Source organism: Callorhinchus milii, unplaced genomic scaffold, assembly GCF_018977255.1.
Source record: "Callorhinchus milii isolate IMCB2004 unplaced genomic scaffold, IMCB_Cmil_1.0 Scaffold2, whole genome shotgun sequence".
Taxonomy (NCBI): Eukaryota; Metazoa; Chordata; class Chondrichthyes; order Chimaeriformes; family Callorhinchidae; genus Callorhinchus; species Callorhinchus milii.
Window position 1 is genome coordinate 90,964,384 of NW_024704743.1, and position 15,847 is coordinate 90,980,230.

At 41.4% G+C, this 15,847-nt stretch overlaps 1 protein-coding gene across 1 annotated transcript in view; it reads right to left on the minus strand.

Moving 5' to 3' along the window:
• samd12 (sterile alpha motif domain containing 12) overlaps window positions 1–15,847 on the minus strand; it is a 69,012-nt gene that overhangs the window by 28,201 nt on the left and 24,964 nt on the right. The window contains exon 3 of the mRNA XM_007903225.2: window positions 6,998–7,133. Coding sequence (XP_007901416.1) covers window positions 6,998–7,133 — 136 coding nt within the window. The remainder of the gene's footprint in view (window positions 1–6,997; window positions 7,134–15,847) is intronic.

Consider the following 15,847-nt stretch of genomic DNA (forward strand, 5'->3'; position numbering starts at 1 on the left):
TAGTAGACCTCAAGTCTCGATGTTGGGTTTGAACCCATAATCTTATGACCTTTATACTTTTCCAACTAGTTACTGCCGGAATAAATGACTTGATTATTAAACCAAAACTGTACTAGTGTGGGTATTGTTCAAAGCTAATCGGCTTTATTTGAATTGCTGCCTTCATGAATCGTAACAATGCTGACTTTTTATTTTGCCTTTCGGCAATTTTTTTGACTACATTTGTTTGTTTCATAGGAAGATCGATAGTCAAATAATAAATGAATGAAAACAAACAAGCGTCGCTGTAAATAAAAATCTTCATTAGCAGAGATATATATTAAGTGTTTTGAAGAGTAACCTTTCAATGAGCTACTAGAACCAGAAACCTTGTGCAAGGCAAACAAGATTGATTACTGCGCAAAAGATCTAAATGCAAGTGCGCTGCACTTTATATCTCACAACGCTTCTTCAGCTTCCAGGAAACATTTCAATGTGTACCAGTTTGCAAAAGGAACTGTTTGTCAGGAAACCACTTGCCATTTGTTATGCAGACAATGCGTTGGGGGAATCTGAGGGGATTGCTATTGTAAAGGGCAGACATATCGTCATCTATCTCTGGTCACGAGTTTTGCTGGTCAGACTTTTTAATTTTACACTCTAATGACATAGAAATCACAGTTAGCAGTTTTGCAAATATTGCAAATTACATGTAAGAAACAATTAGCTTCTCCCAGTGGCTGTTTGGGCAAAGTATCAGAGGATGGTTAAAGGCCATGGAACCATATCACAGGAAGAAACAGCATTCTGATGAGTCTACAAGTTAATAGGAGAGTGAACACATTTTAAAAGTAAAATTTTACTTTCCAAGAAATGTCACTTTTCTTTACGATTCCCTAGGTTTTATAAAACGCTACAGGGAATCTTGGCATGATCCAGCTCAATGTATATTAAGATGAATAAATAATATACACTTGATACAACATCTTTCACATCGGGATTTTTCTGTGAAGTTACTGTGCAATCGTTGGCAAATGTGGCAGCCAATTTGCACACAACAATGTCCACCTGAAATTCATCGATTTACTGCTCAGTCCTCACATCCCAGTGGCCAAGCCTTCATCAACAATGCATAACTCTGTCCTCTAGAGCTCACTTCCAAATCTCTTTGACTTTGCTTTCTCTTTCGCAGTATTCAAGAGCCTCTTAAAAACACGTCCGTTTGACTGTCAGCTGTGAAGCCCTGTGCGACGTCCTCCCAACATGAAAGGAGCTATATAAATGTAACTTGCTGTAAAAATAAACTATACTCTTGTATAGTTGGGGTGGAAAGAGGGAAGTGATTGGATACTTTGAAAAGAAAGCACCTGTATTTCCTTTAGATTTGGTTTCCCCCTTAAGGTCCTCTATCACAAGCAAGGCATCAATAGCTCTCCATGCCCCTTTGTTCCACTGAAGGAAGAGTAATTGATCTTGAAGATATATCCACATTAGAACAGGTTGTTTTAGATTTCTAGAGTAGATAGGTTATAGATTACATGCTCTGTTGCTCTGAAGATTACATGCGACATGCTCTATTACTCTGAAGCCAGTTATATTACAGGAATAGCATTTGTATTCAAAGCAGATATGCAAGGTTTTACTATGTAAAGGTAGTCAATTGTCATAGATTCTAGGACAGGGTAAAGTGAAGATTGCTTTGGCTGCAGAGGCAGAAGCTTGCTTGCAATTAGACTGAATCTGAACACATCTCTTTGACCCCAGCAGTAGTTTTATTTGTTTTTATATGAGTGATGTAAGAAAATGTGGCTTTGAAAAAGAAATGTACAAGCCTCACTTATTCACTCACAATTTCAGTATTTTATAAACTTAAATACTGTATTTCAGCAGCAAACACCGCCAGGTGTACCATGGCTGAATACAGCATAATACTTCTATTCTACCTGCACAAAATGCCATAATACCAATCTGAAAAGAATACTCTCTACTGAATAATAAATTAGTCATTCACTTCATGGCTGTTTGTGGAACAATTATGTGTGTAACTGGCTTTCACATTTGTCATATCTATAACTCCTCATCCCTGTATACTACATGTACCTGTTTACTACTACATCTTCTCCCACAAAATACACTCAATTCACTTTACAATATATCCCAATGACGTGATAAGGCGCTATATCAAATGCAAGGATTATTATTAAGTGGACCTCCACTGTATCCTTTCAATTCTCTGTAATTAACCCAATATTTCAAATGCAGGTTAGACAATATCTTGTGTAAATTCAACACAAATGAATACTACTTTTGTATTCAATGTAGAAACCCCAGAATCCCATTTGACTTTGTTACAGCTTTCAGAGATGGATTTTCAACTTTTTACTCATTGTTAATAAAAAGTACAGAATGTCAACTAAAATTTGTATTCAACAACCTGCTAAGATTGTTCTCATCATTTTAGGACACACAAGCTCAAAAAAGATTTGATGCAAGAGCCAGCTATAAATCAGAAAATATATTGAAAGATAGTACCTTCCCTCCAGTAACTCTTCCGGGAGAAACATTAAACTTATTTCCACATTTTCCTTTCCTTGTACTGTAACTCAGTGGTTAGAGCACTCGCTGTATTCAATACAAGTGAGAGACCTGAGTTCAATTCCAGGCAGAGGGCGAAACCTTGGGCAAGTTTCCTTACTCCACACAGAGCCTAACAATAATTCCTCCAAAAAAAAAAAAAAAAATTGGTCATTTTCAATCTACGACTGTTTGTGGGACATTGCTGTGCACAATTGGCTGCCGCGTTCGCCCACAAATATAGTCAATTCAGTTTACAGTGTGTTCTGTGAAGCGCTTTGGGACGTCCTCCCGACGTGAAAAGCGATATATCAAATGCAAGGATTATTATTATTAGAGAGGGAGTGGTTAGCTTGATTGTGATTGCTACAGCTCTGAGATCAATTTACTTGACTTCTGGTTTCTTGACTGCTGTGAATACCAAAACCAGGGAGCCAAGAAATGTAGCAAAATAATTTTGATGGAAAGTAAAGTTAGACAACTAGTGAGCATATGTACAAAAGACTAATTCTTTAAATAAACTCTCTTGAATATGTATATGTAATTTAATTAATATTTAGATTTAATGTCACCAATCTGTTCAGTTGAGGACAAGTAAAGCTGTAGGTTAAGTAATGAGTGACAAGTGAATGTTGATCTCTTGAGCACTACATTCAATCAATTACTCTTACTCTTTCACCATTATGTGAATGACCATGTAAATGTACCTAAATATTTAAAATCTGAGTGTACTTTGATGGCTTGTATTATTCAATTCATCAATCAAATAATTGCTTGCTGTTTTATCACACACTTGCTTACTCTGAAGTGGTTTCTGTCAGTCGTATCACTGCATATCAAGGAAACTAATGTATTGTTCTCAGGTAGAAAGGCCCCAGATTATAGAAAACTTGACATTAAATTAACAGATCTTCGTAGAAACATGTTCTTCATATTAAATGTGTCTGACAAAGTCAGATTCAGGAGCTACTGAAACAAATCCAAGCTATTTTTAACAAATATTTTCCACTTGTGGACTGTCAGTTTTGGATCTTAAATTGATGCTATTTCAAGAGTGTGTGTATAAAGAGATCAGGTTTTTAAAATCCATTTAAGGCTCCAGTTTCAGCATTGTAAAGTACTAAGCAATTCAGTCGAGACCTTTGGTAATTATATAGTGTTCGTAAATTATCAATGCTCCAGCACTATTTATATTTTAAAAATTGTATCAAAATGATCTTGACCTGAATGATGAAATTGGCATTCGTATAACACAGTGTCCTGTAATTAAATTGCCCTTCCCCATACTTTATTTTTAGTCTGGGTTAAAGTATAAAATATTGCACTACTTTAAAATAGGAATTTGCTTCAATTCCTGTGGCTTTGCATGGCAGGGTGAATTCTGTTGAGATCTATTGTTTCCTGTATTAATTCCAGATACTTAGTACTTAAGAGTCCTGTAGCTCAGTGGTTAGAGCACTCGCCTTGCAAGTGAGAGACCTGGGTTCGATTCCCGACAGGGCGAAACCTTGGGCAAGTTTCCTTACTCCATACGCCTGATAATAATCCCTCAAAGGAAAAAAATAATAAATTGGTCACCCCAATCCAGAACTGTTTGTGGGACACTGCTATGCGTAATTGGATGCTGCAATTCGCCCTCAAATATACAATCAATTCACTTTACAGTAAATTCTGTGAAGCGGTTTGAGACATCTAGAAGACATGAAAAGCGCTATATCAAATGCAAGTATTATTATTATTATACTTGCAAGAATTAACTGTAAGTGTCCTCCGAGCATTTGAACTCTGAATTTCTGCCTTACATGGATAAGGCAAATAAGTAGGATTATTCGGAACCTAATTCAGAGAGAGATGATCAACAATTTATTACACCTTTCAAAGTTCAAAGGTTTAACCATTGTAGTATAAAATGCATCTCTGTGTAGAAGGTTTGGTAGGAAGTGTTAAAACCGTGAGATCGAGTTGCCGGATCACCACAATAGAGAAATTTTTCCGTTATTTATGGAGAGAGTGGTTTGCTGGCTTGTGAGTGCAGTTTACATTCCTCAAAAGCTGCACTGGTACTAAGTACCAGGGGATGCCTTAAGGTTGTGGGTACCTTGTTAGATGGCCTCGCACAACAGTTTCGTGACTATTGGGCAAGGCTGTCCATTGTGGGAGATTGGAACATGTCAAAACCAGAACTTTAAAGCTGAACTGGCTCCAAGATGACCTGTTCGCAACAGAATCCAGCCAACCCTCTGTAGTGGTCTCAGTAATGGAGTCCTATAGCTCAGTGGTTAGAGCACTTGCCTTGCAAGCGAGACACCAGGGTTCAATTCCAGGCAGGGCGAAACCTTGGGCAAGTTTCCTTACTCCACACGCCAAATAATAATCCCTCCAAAACAAAACAATAATAAATTGGTCATTTTCAATCAATGACTGTTTGTGGGACACTGCTGTGTGCAATTGGCTGCCGTGTTTTGCCCACAAATATACAGTCAATTCACTTTACAGCATATTCTGTGAAGCGCTTTGAGACGTTGAGAAGACGTGAAAAGCAAATGCAAGAATTATTATTATTATTATTATTATTATAATGTATTTCCTGAGCCAGAGGCTCAGCAGTATTCCAGGGCACTGCTGATGACTGGCTCATCGGCAGGACTTTGAAGGGCAGACTAGTCACTGGGGGCAAAGACTCTTCCCGCGCAGCTCTAGTTAACCCTGCAAGCCGAAGCCCTAATGGGTAGGGTGGTCCTCTCCGGACAAGCATCTGCAAGCTTACCAGACAGTGCTCTCAATGGTAAACTATGTGGTTTTAACGGGTTAGACTCCAGCAGTACCCCAACACACACTTTGGGGTGTCCCCAAGCCTTGTCTCTTGCCAACCTGCATCTAATACTTTCCAGAATTAGGTAAGCAGAATGTGTCCCTCTTGGGAGAGAGTGTGCAAATATCTCTGGAATGTATTGGTGGGATACATGGGGCTCTGTTTGGTTTGGCTACTCTTAGGCACGGTGATGGGCTTCCGAATGTGTCAGACACCAAGCTGTCCAAAAAAAATTGATGCACTGAATGGCATTTTCATATTCAGTGCTTTTTTATATTAGGTGTTACTCATTATGTTTCAGTGGAGTTTATTTAGAGCCATTTGGGCAAGGGAGGCAGAATTGCAGACTTTTTGTAAGGATTTCTCGCACGTTTTTTTATTGTGTTTCAAATAGATTATGTGGTGTGGGTGGTTGAAAGCAAAGGAGAGGGCATTCTCATTTCTAACCATTTTTGTCAATGATTCACACTAACGAGTGGAACATTAAGGACAATGTGCTCTTCTAGATTTTTTTTCTCCATTAACAAAATTGCACAATAATGTTCTACAAAAGACTCAGTGATACTGAACACCCACCAACTAAGAAGGAACAGTGGAGGAAAACCTACTTGAATTGAGTGTATTTTGTACTGCAACATAAAAATCTTCTTATACAGAAGATTCCCTCACGTTATTAGGCTTTGTAATTCCTCCCAACCAGTTCCCTTGATACTAAGTGTTTAATAAATAATAATAATCCTTGCATTTGATATAGCGCTTTTCACGTCGGGAGGACGTCCCAAAGCGCTTCACAGAACACACTGTAAAGTGAATTGACTGTATATTTGTGGGCGAACGCGGCAGCCAATTGCGCACAGCAATGTCCCACAAACAGTCGTAGATTGAAAATGACCAATTTATTATTGTTTTTGGTTTTGGAGGGATTATTATTAGGCTCTGTGTGGAGTAAGGAAACTTGCCCAAGGTTTCGCCCTGCCTGGAATTGAACTCAGGTCTCTCACTTGTATTGAATACAGCGAGTGCTCTAACCACTGAGCTACAGGACTCTCTGCTGAGGAGTTGCACCCAGTCCACCCACCCCCTCAAAACAAACAAAGCCAGATCTCGCCCACAAATATACAATCAATTCACTTCACAGTATATTCTGTGAAGCGCTTTGAGACGTCTAGAAGACGTGAAAAGTGCTATATCAAATGCAAGGATTATTATCTCCACTCCCCAAGTTGCCATTCGTGATATTATTTTACATAATAGTTGACCTATTGAGAAAACGTAGAAGGTCCCTTTAAGGCAGAAGGCAGCTTAATCTATTGGTTATTGTAAATGCCGAGTGCATCTTTATGTAATTTCAGCTTCAGTCCAGCATTTTGGTAAGTGGCAAACAACAGATGCAAATCCCTGGCACCACTGGTTGAGGAAACAATGGAGTGCCCTCACTTCTCTCATACAGCTCCCGTTGTTCAGCTCATTGCTCACAGCTGGTGTGTAGTCTGTTGTTGCCAGGAAATTGAAAGATGGGGAAGGAATACAGTAAGTTGAAAAAGGAGGTGCATATGTCCCAAAATTATAGACACCTTGATGAGACAACATACCCTGGCTCCCACCCCCAAGATTCTTACCCGTTTACCCTACCTGTTATGTCGTGCTGTTTGAAGGATTCACTGTAGGTATGATACTGATTGGGGCAGTGCTTCTTCAACCATTTGCAAACATCCTGCTGAGTCCACAGAGCCACTGGTTTGCTCAGCTTCACTTGCCCAGGTTGGGACTGGAAAAAGAATGCAATTACGTAAGCAACAACAAAATTACATTTGTATAGTGCCTTTCACGCCGGGAGGACGACCCAAAGCACTGATATGAATGCTTGTGTATTTATTATGCAGCATTAACATTACCTCTTATTTATACAAAAGCACAATCAAATATCTTTTTGTCATTTTTACAAATCTGTGCTTACATATTTCAGGGCATAATTGATCACTAAGTGCATGAAGAGATCAGTTATTACATTATCATATCAAGTTCAGGCTGAAGGCTATAATGATTATACAGTAAACTGATAACTCAACCCTGACTTAACTTCTTACTGCCACTTAAGTCATATTGCTGTCAATATCCTGGCTGCATTGTTTATGTATTTATATATATGCCTAACTTGCCACTCCGGGTAACTTGTCACTGAGCCCTTTTCGCTTGGAGTGACGAGTTCCCAGGACTTTATTGTACTTAATAATAATCCTTGCATTTGATATAGCTCCTTATCACGTCATTTAGACACCTCAAAGCACTTCACAGGATATACTGTAAAGTGATGTGACAATATTTTGTGGGTGAAACTTAGATTTCAGGTAGCTCCTCATTACACTGATGAAGCAAAAAAGACCTTGGTTTAACATCTCATCTGAAGGATATAGGTGACAGGTGAAAATATTCTTCAGGGAGTGCCGAATAACACTCAGGTAAAGGGTCGGCCCCTTGAAGCCAGGTGAGTAGTTGGTTTGACTGATTGGTCCAGAGGCTATTCAGAGGTGAGGACACCTTGACGAACAGCCTGCTGGACCGGAAGTAGCGGGGGCCATGGATAGTTTGGGAAAGGGGCAGGAGAGGGCCTAGGGGTTGGGGCTGCTTGGAGGAATGTCTGTGGTTCTCCTCAGGGCTTACCCCTCCCCCCCTCCAGCTCCCCTTGAAGAGGTGAACTGTGGGTAGATCTGGAGGGTCCTGCCCCCCACTCACCTTTAGCTCAAGTAATGCTGCCTATGCTGAAGGATGGCATCTTTGACAATGCAGTCCCAGTACTGCACTGGAGTGTCAGCCTAGCCTAGGCACCAAGTCTTGAACCTACAACTTTGTGAAACTGCTCACGAATTGAGCCAGGCCGTAATTCATGCAGATGATCAAATGTTTGATAAAATCCATAGGATTCTGTATTCATTGGAGCCATATATATATTATCCTTACATTTGATCTTAGGTTGACAATGCATATGGCAATGCCAGAGAGAAATACCTGAATTTTGCTAAATTACCTTCAGAGTTTAAGGAAAAATTAGAATATTTAATTACTGTACCTTGGGAGGTCCTCCTGACGTGAAAGGCACTATACAAATGTAATGTTGTTGTTATAGCACAGATGAAATATAGATGATTCCCAATAAGGTAATATACATAATGAAAGCAAGCCTAATGGGGTGTCAGTCTTTTCTACATATGCAATCACCTCTCCCATTACTGAGTTAGACAAACCCTCAAGGATTGGTATGAGGCTGAAGAATTTGGGGATGGAGCTCCCAGAGGGTGGAAGCATTGTGGCTGAAAGAGGAGGTGAGTTACATGCAACAAGTATGAATTTGTGGAACAAAGCGAGTGGTGAGGACAGTGGCGCTGGATGAGAGTGCAGAGATAGGGTAGGAAAGGAAAGATCACAGAGGGCTTTGAAGTTTAGCATGAGGATCTTGAAGACAATTCAATGGGAGGATTCCCTGCCCCCCAGTGACTGATTTGCCCTTCTAAGTGCAGAATGGGAACTCTGGAATTATGATTTTCTTTAACACTGCACTTTTACATTGTATAAAAGATCAATGTGGAGAAAAGGCTATCATCGTAGCTTTTTGGTGGTTTGAGGGGTGGGGTAATGTGATGAGGCCCTTTTTGACTTCAAGATCCTCCGACCTGCTTACTAGCAAACCCACTACCTCCACTTGACTGGCTACCAGACCCTACCCTGGTGAAAGGTGTAACATAAATGCAAATTGTTGTTGTTGTTGTTGTCAGTGCCTCAATTTGGCCTAGCGCGCTGGGCTGGAAAAGAGAAAGGACTGTGTGTTGGTGTTTGGGGTAATGTTGTAGTTGCTTTAATTTGGAATGTGGGAGAGGCCCATCATTAGGGACTGCAAAAAAAAGTGAAATCACATCTAGAGGTGTTGAAGCACAGATGAGGGTTTGGACAATGGGAAAAACTAACGTAGGAGCCAATTCTGGTGACGTTCCAGAAGTGGAAAATAAAATGCTGGTCAAAGTCCAGGCGGATGTAGTTTGAAAGAGATCAGATATCTTTTATGCATTTTAATCATAGGTTGCTGCTAAATCATGTCAGTCGTTTTTATGAAACAGGTGGGAAATATTGCTGCAAATACAGCTGCACAATGTTATGACAGAAACATAGATTGGGCCTGTTTGTCAAAAAGATGAAAGTACTATAGCCCATTTTCATTACTGCTGCTGTAGTGGAAATTTGATGCAGAGCGCCATCTAATGGAAATGATACAATTAGAATTCTGCCAACATCAACAGCATCTATCATATCAGGACGAGACGATGTCTCAAAGTACTTCACACATCCGTCTGGGAGCCACAGTTGATTGGGGGGGGGGGGGGGGGGGGGGGGGAGGGAGAGAGAACGGAAAGAAAAGGGAGATAAGAGAAAAGTATTATGGCAGATTTCGAAAGAGAGAGAGGTGGAGTGGCTGAAAGCTCCACAAATAATGGTGGGTGGAGGGTGACGAGAAGCAGGCCAGTGGTTGCCAAGCAGAGGGAGCAGACAGGCAGTGCAGGAGATCAGAGAGGTACAGTGTGGCGAGACTGTGGACTGGATTTGAAAGTGAGCGCAAGAATTTGAAGAATTTAAGTCATTTGAAAGTGAGAACGAGCTGAATTCCTGAGCAGATGGGAAGGCAGTGGAGCTGAGCGAGGATGGGCTCACTTGCAATATCTAGCAGGTTCTTTTAAAATGCTAATCCACATCACAAGTCGTACACATACACGTCTATAAATATCTAAATACTGACTCAGTCAACTAAATAGTGACTAGGGATTGACCTTTGAATAATGCTAGACTAGCACTATTGAATAAACTTGCTGGATAAGTCAATTGTCGGGTGTAGTCTTTATTTAAAAATGAGAAAACATAAGCGTATGTACTACATTGTCAGAAGAACAGTCTTTTGATGGAGATTTTAAACTAAGGTGCCTTCCATTCATTAAAGATTCCACAGCAGCGTTCTTGTAGTGTCCTGGCCAACAATTCTCCAGACGATTTGACCATTCACTGATTGATTGTTTGTGTTCTTGCTCACCCAAACAGTCTTTGTGTTCACCCCCAAAACAGTAAATAAACTGATAGTGTATTTACCAGTATTGGTAATTACCAGTATTGGTGAATACTGATAGTGTTAGACCAGCATTATCCAAAGGTCATTCCATCTTCTCTACTTAGACCTGTGAAGTGATCGAGGATGTTTTGACATAATAAGGCACCATAAAAATGGCAAGTTCTTGCTTTACTTCATGTTGAAAGCAGTTGCCAAAACTAGAAAAGTGGATGGACTTGAAATTGGATGAGATGTCACAAAGGTTACAATGTGAAGGACATGATAAGAGGTGCAGATTGGAACTTGGCAAGTTGAATTGTGATTTCCTTTTAAGACTGCACTTGTAGATTGTCTAAGAGATCAATGGGGAGATGAACAGAAGTGATTGTTGCTGTAATGGGAAACGAGAATTGAATGTAGCACCAAAAAGGGTAAAATATAATAGCAATACAATACCCTGTTTCTCTTGCACACTCAGAGTAAAATACCACAACCTACTTGCTTTGCATTATTTGATATCACTAGTGCAAAGCAAGGAGGAAGTGGTATTTTGATATCAAACAGCATTTACATCACTGTATTAACAAATGGTAGGATGTAATCAAGTGCTCAAAATATCTTTTTGAGAATAGCACCATCAAGTGCACGATTTTCTTCCTGCAGCTTCCATATATTATAGATTTTTTTTTAAAAATGCTCCATTTTTAAAATGAACTTGGCTTCTCAAATAGCTATTAGGTCATTCTGTCAACATATTTAAGAAAAAAAATCACTGCACATGAGGAGAAAGAGAATAGGGTGATGAAAGAGAGGGAGGGGAGAGGTAACTGCAGGCACAGCTGAATAGATAGATTTTTAGGTGGGTACAATAACAACATTACATTTGTATAGTTCCTTTCACGTCGGGAGGTATTTAAAGATAGATAGGTGGGGGGGAAACTAAACAGAGGGTTAGAGGAAGAAAGACCCAGAGGTTGGGGGCTCAGTTGCTGAAAGTTTTGATGTGGGTTGCAGAGGATGGCAGCCTGAATTTGCTGAGTGGAAGGGGTGGTGTAGGAGACCATCACAGTAATAGGGCAATGCTAATGCACAAAGGAATTTATAGACTAGGGTGATGTCGACCTTGAAGTTAATCCCTTGGGAGGCGTGGAAAAAATACTTTTCCTTCCCCAAATTTTATTATCAAAGCATATTCTCTAAGGTTTGCAGACACCACTCATCTCGACAGCGTCTGCCGAGACCTGATTACAGGCCTTGGCTTGTCGAATATTTAACATGAGTGCATAGGTGATGGAGGGTTGACCTGCCCTCTCATTTTGCTTAACTCTAATATGGCCTGCAATAAATCCACTAGCCAGCCAGACAGGCCACACAAGAGATCGGGAATTAACTGGGAATACAAACATTGCTCTCCACTCGGGGAGAGCAATCAGGACAGAGCGGAGGCTGAGGTAAGCACTCGATCACTTGGGGAGAGCAATCAGGACAGAGCGGAGGCGGAGGTAAGCACTCGGTCACTCGGGGAGAGCAATCAGGACAGAGCAGAAGTAAACTGTCTCTGAACTGTCAGAGCGACGAAAAAAAAGAAAAAGTGACGTAGGTGTGACGTCATTTTTCAACAGCCGAACCAGGGACAAATATCAACAAACTGTCAGAAACCACAACACTGACGGCAAATTAAAACAAAAAATAAAGATATATAGAAACACTGTGTGAGAAGATGATGTGGCAAGTTAAATGTGAGGTCTGTGACATGTGGGAGTTAATGGAGGGCGCCCTGAGCTTGGGCGACTTCATCTTCAGCATGTGTCTGCAACTCAGGAAGCTCCAGCTGAGAGTAGCTGAGCTGGAAGCCGAGGTGCAGACACTGCGGTCCATCAGGGACAGTGAGAGGTTCTTGGACAGTATAATGGAGGAAACCATCACTCCCCTGAGGCTCGGGAGAAGCTTGCATCCGGTTAATGCTCAGGGACAGTATGGTTTCATCAGTCCTGCAGATAATGGGACCCCTGAGAGAGTGGTGATGGAGCCTTGGGCTTCAAACTTGCTCAACGGATGTGAGTAATTGATGGACCAGACACCTCAAGAGGTGGTCACCCCACCCCACACACCGAGGGTCCAGACGGAAAATGACTGGGTGACTGTCCGGCATGGTAGGAAGAGGGGACAGGCTGGGCAGAATGCCCCAATAGAGTAGCACTCTCAAACCAGTACTCTGTACTGAACATTGAGAGTGTTGATATCTCCAGGGAGGACAGTGAAAACCGATTGGTGGAACAGGGGGACATAGGTAACAGGAGCAATGCTGTTGTCATAGGGGATACAATAGTGAGAGGTACAGACCGACGTTTCTGTAACAGAAGACGGGAATCAAGGATGGTATGCTGCCTCCCAGGTGCAACAGTCTTAGACATCACAGAAAGGGTGGATAAAATTCTTCAGGGGGAAGGAGAACATCCAGAAGTGGTAGTCCAGGTGGGAATCCATGATATTGGTAAAAAAAAAAGGGCTGAGACTCTACAGGATCAATATCAAAAGCTGGGGAACATACTAAAGAATCGAAGATCCAAGGTGGCGATCTCTGGATTGCTCCCTGTGCCTCGGGCAAATAGGTACCACAATGGCAGGATCAAACATATGAATGCTTGGCTGGAGAAAGTGTCCAGAAAAGAGGGCTTCAGGTTTCTGGATCATTGGGGCAGGTGGGACCTGTATCATATGGATGGGTTGCACCTAAACAGGGCTGGGGTGAATGTGCTTGCAGACAGGCTATCTGATGCTGTTGGGGAGGGTTTAAACTAGTTTTGAGGGGAGAAGGGAATGCAAAAAACGAAGAGTTAGAAAATGGAGAGAAAAAACAGGGAGGAAGTGCAGAACAGGTCAAGTCGGTCTTGGAATGCCTGTGCCTAAATGCACGGAGTTTAGCAAACAAAATTGTAAGCTGGAGGCGCAAGTGGTCATAAGGGGATACAATCTAGTAGCAGTAACAGAGACTTGGCTCAAGCAAGGACAGGAATGGGAGCTGAATATTCCTGGCTATAATGTATTCAGGAGAGATAGGGAAGGAAAAAAAGGAGGGGGTGTGGCAATATTAATCAAGGATACGGTTATAGCCGTGGAAAGGGTCGAGGTGCTGGAGGACCCCAAAACAGAATCTATCTGGTTAGAATTAAGGAACAAAATAGGAGCTGTTACACTGGTAGGGGTATACTATAGACCACCAAATAGTGGGAAGAAAATAGATGAGCAGATCTGCAAGCAGATCTCAGACATGCAAGGCCAATAGAGTCGTGATAATGGGGGATTTTAATTATCCCAACATAGACTGGCAAAACAACAGCGCAAAGGGAAAGGAGGGGGAAATATTCCGAAAATGCATACAGGACAACTTTCTTGATCAGTACATTTCCAGCCCAACAAGGAAGGAAGCAGTGCTGGATCTAACATCATTAGATTCAGAGTGCATATGAAAATAGACAAGGAATCATCTAAGGTGAAGATATTCAACTGGAAGAGGGCAAATTTCAGTGAGTTAAAAAGGGACCTAGCTAAGGTGGACTGGAAAGAAAGATTGGCAGGTAAAACAACTAAAGAACAGTGGGAAGTCTTCAAGGATGAGATAGCTCGGGGACAGAATAAATACATTCCCACAAAAGGGAAAAGTAGGGCTTCCAAACCTCTCTGGATGACGAAGGAAATTGTATCTAGAATGAAGCAGAAAAAGGAGGCGTATGACAGGTGTCAAACTCAAGATACAGAAGACAACCAAATAGAATATAGGAAGTGCAGAAGAGGTTTGAAAAAGGAAATAAGAGGGGCAAAAAGATTATACGAAAAAAGGTTAGCGGGTAACATTAAAGGGAATTCTAAAATATTTTACAAGCATATCAAGAATAAAAGGCTAGTCAAAGGTAGGGTGGTGCCAATTAAGGACCAAGAGGGAAATCTTATTGTGGAGGCAGAGGCCATGGCTCATGTACTGAATGAGTACTTTGCGTCTGTCTTCACAAAAGAAGTGGATGCACCAAATGCTGCAGTATCGGAGGAGAGGGAAGAGGAAATGGATAGGATAAGTATAAACAGAGAGGAAGTACTGAAAAGGTTGATTGGGCTGAAGGCAGATAAGTCGCCCGGACGGGATGCAACCAAGGTTACTATGGGAGGCACGGGTACAAATAGCGGAGGCTTTGGCTACAATTTTTCAATCTTTGTTGGACACGGGAGTGGTGCCAAAGGACTGGAGAGTGGCCAATGTGACTCCCCTGTACAAAAAGGGACAGAAGGACAAACCTGGGAACTACAGGCCAGTCAGCCTAACGTCAGTAGTGGGGAAACTCCTGGAGACTATAATCCGGGACAGAATAAATCTTCAGTTAGAAGAATATGGGTTAATTAGGGACAGCCAACATGGATTTGTTAAAGGCAAATCTTGTCTAACAAATCTAATAGAATTTTTTGATGAGGTAATGGAGAGGGATGATAAAGGTAGTCCAGTTGATGTAGTTTATATGGACTTTCAAAAGGCATTTGACAAAGTGCCACATGAAAGATTTGTAAGAAAGATAGAAGCCCATGGTATAAAAGGGACAGCGGCAGCATGGATCCAGAACTGGCTGGGAGACAGAAAGCAGAGAGTTGTGGTGAACGGCTGCTTTTCTGACTGGAGATAAGTGTACAGTGGCGTCCCCCAGGGATCGGTATTAGGACCACTGCTCTTCTTAATATACATAAATGACCTAACTTGGGTATAGCAAGCACCATTTCCGACAACACAAAGTTAGGTAGGGTGGTAAACAGTGAGAAGGATAGCAGCCAACTGCAGGAAGACATAGACAGAATGGTAAAATGGGCAGACACATGGCAGATGAGTTTCAATGTGTAGAAATATGAGGTAATTCATTTTGGTAGAAAGAATGAGGGGAGGCAATATAGGCTGGTAATACAATCTTAAGGGGGGGTAAAAGAACAGAGAGACCTGGGGGTTCAGGTAAATGAATCCTTGAAGGTGGCAGGACAGGTAGATAAAGCTGTAAAAATGGCATATGGGATACTAGGCTTTATGAATAGGGGCATAGAGTACAAGAGTCAAGAGGTTATGATTAACCTATATAAAACACTGGTTAGGCCTCAGTTAGAATACTGCGCCCAGTTCTGGGTACCACACTATAGGAAGGATGTTAAAGCATTGGAAAGGCTGCAGAGGAGATTTACGAGGATGGTACAAGGAATGAGGGACCTTGATTATGAGGAAAGGCGAGAGAGGCCGGGATTATTCTCATTGGAGCAGAGAAGGTTACGAGGAGACCTAATAGAGGTCTTCAAAATCATGAGGAGATTTGATAGGTTAGAAAAGGAAAACTGTTTCTACTGGTGGGTGTGTCGGTGACTTGAGGTCA